General features: G+C 40.5%; 1 protein-coding gene across 2 annotated transcripts in view; it reads left to right on the top strand.

Moving 5' to 3' along the window:
* LOC115233080 (neurofibromin) overlaps positions 1–5,710 on the top strand; it is a 24,955-nt gene that overhangs the window by 14,333 nt on the left and 4,912 nt on the right. For both annotated transcript variants that reach the window (XM_029803299.1, XM_029803298.1), the window contains exon 16: positions 5,343–5,709. In XM_029803299.1, the coding sequence (XP_029659159.1) occupies positions 5,343–5,709 (367 nt within the window). The remainder of the gene's footprint in view (positions 1–5,342; position 5,710) is intronic.

The raw sequence follows: 5,710 nt of genomic DNA, 5'->3' as shown, positions 1-5,710 counted from the left end.
GGAATGCCTTTCTTTCTCAGTATAAGGATTATGCAAATGTGGGCAGCCAGATAGCTATTAGTAAACAGGCGCATATTAAACTCGAGGTATATACTTTCATTCACTTGTAAAATTACACATGAAATTAAAAATTAATCCGCGAAATTTTTGCACAGGTCGTTTGTTTAACATATTTATGGAGTATAGACATAGAAGCTGTTTTAGTATCAATGTCTTGTTTCGCATTACTATGTGAGGAAGCTGAAATTCTTTGTGGCAGTGATGAGGTAGCAGTGACTTGTCTACTTCCGAATTATCAGTTGTATTTAGAATTGGCGCAAGCTTCGACTGTATTGATCTCTGGTGAGTTTGATTTGTTTTACGAGATTTCACGCTCGGAACAAATAGAAAAAAATGTGAAATAAATCTTTGAATCCATTTTTCTCTATTTTAATTAATAAAACTCTTATTCAGCTATAGTAAAGTATTAAAGATCTTGTTATCGTAATAGCCCACGGAGAGAGTAGGCTATGTTATCAGGAACATAATCACGGTGAGTTCTTATTTTTAATTATATATTGCCTTTATATTTGTATTTTATCATTATGTTTCTTTCTTCGATAATTTGTTAACTCTATTCTTGACGCTTGTGTATTTTAGGACGTGCTGCATTACAAAAGAGAATATTATCTTTATTGAGAAAAATAGAACATTGCGTGAATGGTATACAACCTGTACGTATAATTATTTTTTATTATGATATATTGTATTATGATATATAGTATTGCATAAAATATAATATATATTAATTAATTGTATATATCGAATATATTTAGTTTTATAATCTTTTAGAAATTAATAGAGAATGTTATATTTATATTTAGGCTTGGGAAGAGACATTCAGAAATTGGGAAGCGACCTCGCGGCAATTGTCCAATTATCCCAAGACCAAGACTGAGGACGTGCAAGTCGAATCATTTTGTCGCAGCAACGTGAAACGAAGGGCAGCGCATCAAAATTCGGAGCATGAAGTGGAGGAGCAAATTAACGAGTGGGCCAATATGACAGGATTTCTTTGCGCTTTGGGTGGAGTGTGCTTGCAATGTAGTTCGCCGAATAGACCGCCCTACGGTGTACTCCCTTTCAATCTCGAGCCTAAAAAGAGCTCAACAAAACAACAGGAGACTAGCTCCGGTTTAACGAATCCTAATCAAGAATCGCAATATTGCACAGTTACGCAATTTGTATTTAATTTACTACGATTATTGATTTGCAATAACGAAAAACTTGGCAATCAGATACAGAAGCACGTGAAGGAATTGGTCGCGCATGAGATGAGTCCTGCCTTGTATCCAATATTGTTTGATCAGATTAAAAATCTTGTCGAAAAGTTCTTTGACCAACGTGGACAAGTGATAGTATCAGATTTGAATACGCAGTTCATCGAGCACACTATATTTATAATGAAAAACATTCTGGACTCGAAGACGGATCAACCATCAGAATATCTTGGGATGACCAGCATCGAAGGCATGATGTTGGCAATTGTTAGATACGTCAGGCATTTGGACATGACAGTGCATTCGATTTGTATCAAAACCAAATTGTGTCAACTAGTCGAAGCCATGATGAAGAGACGGGATGACCTGGCGTTTAGGCAAGAGTTGAAATTTCGCAACAAACTGGTCGAATATTTGACCGAGTGGGTTATGTGCGCCCCTCCTTTTTCCTCGACAATTGCCAACGATATCACAGCCTATACTAGGTAAAACATTTACTGTCTTTTTATATACATCTAATTATTGTCTAATTTTTAATCTTGCGACTATCTATAATTATTGGATAACTTTATTCCAAATAAGAAATTACAATGAGCAAATCTATCATTTTAACTTTTCCACAGGGATTTGGATCAAGCTTGCATGGAAGCAGTAGGAGCTTTATTGCGCGGACTACCCCTTCAGCCTGAAGATTCTGATCGTGTCGACTTGATGGAAGCGAAGTCTGAATTATTCTCGAAATATTTCATGCTCTTTATGAATTTAATAAATTACTGCAACGAACCATCATCATCGGAGGATAAGGATGTCGTCTCTCGACAATCGCCTACTTTAGCGACTAGCAAGTTAGCCACTTTACGCAACACTACCATTCAAGCCATGAGTAATCTTCTCAGTGCAAATATAGACAGTGGTTTAAGGCACTCGATACGTACGCAAAATATCAAATCAATTCGTATGCTTTTAATTTAGGAGTTTTCTGGAGGAACGGCTCTCTTAAACATTCTTTTAAGAAACATTCTTATTTTTATTTTCATTTATCAATTTACGCCTTCCAGAGAACTCTCCAGTTGTCATAACTATCAGCTCTAATGATTAGTTCTTTCATGCTAAATGTTGATTTCTTTTCTTATTTAGATTTAGGTTACAACGCAGATCTTCAAACGCGTGCCGCATTTATGGAAGTGTTGACTAAAATACTTCAACAGGGAACGGAGTTTGATACCCTTGCTGAAACTGTTCTAGCGGACAGATATGAACAATTAGTTCAACTCGTTACAATGATCAGTGATAAAGGTGAATTACCTATCGCCATGGCATTGGCTAACGTAGTGACGACGAATCAAATGGATGAGCTGGCACGCGTTTTTGTGACACTATTTGATGCAAAGCACTTGTTGTCGCCTTTATTATGGAACATGCTCTATCGAGAGGTTGAGCTGACCGATTGTATACAGACTCTCTTTCGCGGTAATACTCTGGGAAGTAAGATTATGTCGTTCTGTTTTAAAATTTACGGCGCCAGCTATTTGCAAGGCCTTCTCGAACCTCTCATCAAACCTTTGCTAGACGAGCCAACAATCAATTTCGAAGTAGATAGCGCGAGGATTGATCCCAGTGAAAATATCGAGCAAAACGGTAGCAACTTGATTGCATTGACACAAAAGGTGTTCGATGCTATAGTGTCGTCGGCAGATATGTGAGTCGTCATTTGCTACAATTAATTATTACGAGTAAGACAACCCTCGAGTTCAAAATCTATTTTCCGTTAATTTTGTTAGGTTTCCTCCGCAGCTGCGCTCGATGTGTCACTGCCTGTATCAAGTATTGTGCAAAAGATTTCCGCAGTCACCGCAGAGCAACATTGTGGCTGTGGGAACGGTGATATTTCTGCGTTTCATCAATCCTGCCATCGTCTCGCCTCAAGAGACGGGTATAGTAGATAAGCCAGTACCGCCGCAAGTGAAACGAGGTCTCATGCTTATGTCGAAGATACTGCAAAACATCGCCAATCACGTAGAGTTCAGCAAGGAACAACACATGCTGCCGTTCAATGACTTTCTACGTGCGCACTTTGAAATCGGTCGACGATTCATCATACAGATAGCATCGGATTGCGAAACAGTTGATCAGACCAGTCATCCTATGTCATTTGTATCGGATGCCAATGTCTTAGCCCTTCACAGGTTGTTGTGGAATCATCAGGAGAAAATCGGAGATTATCTTAGCAGCAGTAGAGACCACAAAGCTGTCGGAAGAAGACCCTTTGACAAAATGGCCACATTATTAGCATACCTTGGTCCACCCGAACATAAACCAGTGGATTCGCAGTGAGTTATATTGTATTTCCTCATTTCGTTTATATCATCGCAGCGACTAATTTAAGTTGCGAATTAATTATACATTTCAATTTCAGTTCGCTTTTTTCGTCTTCTTACGTTCGTATGTCTCGATGGGCAAGCAAAGACATGTCCTCGACTAATTTCGAGGAGATCATGATGAAACATAATATGCACGAAAGAGAGGACTTTAAGAGCATCCAGAGTATGAATATCTTTTACCAAGCAGGCACTAGCAAACAGAGTTATCCAGTGTTTTACTATATTGCACGTCGATTCAAGTAAGCATTTTATTTTGCAAAGAGGTAAAGATGTAACGAAGTTTAAGTTAAGTTGATGTTTTTAAAACAGTGCAAACTTTGATTTTTAGACTCGGCGAAACAAACGGCGACTTGCTGATATATCATGTAATCCTGACTCTAAAACCCTTCTATCATTCTCCATATGATGTGGTCGTCGATCTTACTCATACGTGTTCGGATAATCGGTTTAGAACGGAGTTTTTGCAAAAATGGTTCTATGTTCTACCAGAAGCAGCCTACGAAAACCTTCACGCAGTATATATTTACAATTGTAATACCTGGGTACGCGAATACACAAAGTATCACGACAGCATCCTGGCGCCGTTGAAAGGTAATCGAAAGATAATTTTTATCGACGGTCAAGGAAAATTGAACGACGCGATCGACATCGAACAACAGAAATTACCTGGAGCAACATTGTCTCTGGACGAAGATTTGAAGGTTTTTACCGGTGTCTTGAAATTATCCCACAAGGAGATGAAGGTATCCGTGAAGCTCGGACCGACGACCTTGCAAATAACTCACACGGACAGATCTAAAGTGTTGTCGCAATATGTTCTCTTAAACGATGTGTATTACGCTTCTGAAATAGAGGAGGTTTGCCTATTGGACGACAATCAATTCACGCTAACTATCTCCAACGAGGCGGGACCGTTGACTTTTGCCCACAACGATTGCGATAACATCGTACAGGCTATAATCCACATCAGAAATCGTTGGGTGTTGTCACAACCCGACTCCATGTCAGTTCATTCGAAAATCAGGCCTAAAGACGTACCGGGAACCTTGTTGAACATGGCCTTATTGAATCTCGGTAGCCCGGACCCGAATCTTCGGACTGCAGCCTACAATCATCTATGCGCACTTACGGCGACGTTCGGCTTAAAAATAGAAGGTCAACTGTTGGAGACGTCCGGTATATGCATACCGTCGAACAATACCATATTTATCAAGCATTTGAGCGAGACCTTGGCGGCGAATGATCCGCATCTTACACTCGAATTTCTGAAAGAGTGCATGCAGGGCTTCAGGGAGTCGACTATCGAACTAAAGCATTTATGTCTCGAATATATGACGCCGTGGTTGAGCAATCTCGTGCGATTCTATAAGCCGCACGACGAGGGCGGCAAGCGACAGAAGCAAGTCATGGAAATTCTCGATGATTTAATCACGCTGACCGTGCAAGAGATTGAAATGTATCCGAGCATACAGGCCAAGATTTGGAGCACGATTGGCATGCTGCCAGAACTGATAGATGTTGTCCTCGATATTTTTCTGCAACGTAGCGCGCGATACGGCTTAGGCTCAGAGGTTATGGCGGTTATGGCGGATACTGCGGTCGCCTTGGCGTCCGGCAATGTGCAGCTGGTAGCCAAGAAGTTAATTAGCAAAGTATGTCACAAGACTTGCAAGACTTGCATGTCGCCGACGTCTCAACTTAGGGAAACACTTGCCGTATATCTTTCACACGGTGACGTTGCTTGTGTGTTCCGGCAGCTTGACTATGCGAGCGTCGACTCATGGTCTGGTGATCAACAGTATTCATTCGTTGTGCACGTGTAGTTCGCCTTCATTCTCCGAAGACACGCACAGGATACTGCGGATGAGCCTGGATGAGTTTTCATTACCCAAGTTTTATCTGCTTTTTGGCATTAGTAAAGTGAAATCCGCCGCTGGTACGGCCTTCTACAAACATCCAAAATCTAGCTGCAAGCACGCAAATGAAAAATGGCTCAACACCGAGCGAAATGTATCTGGGACGCAGGACAAGGAGAGACTCTATTTGACCAGCTTGGAAGTAATAACCGAC

This window comes from Formica exsecta, unplaced genomic scaffold (genome assembly GCF_003651465.1).
Source record: "Formica exsecta isolate Colony F162 unplaced genomic scaffold, ASM365146v1 scaffold16, whole genome shotgun sequence".
NCBI lineage: Eukaryota > Metazoa > Arthropoda > Insecta > Hymenoptera > Formicidae > Formica > Formica exsecta.
This window is presented reverse-complemented; position numbering and strand designations above follow the sequence as displayed.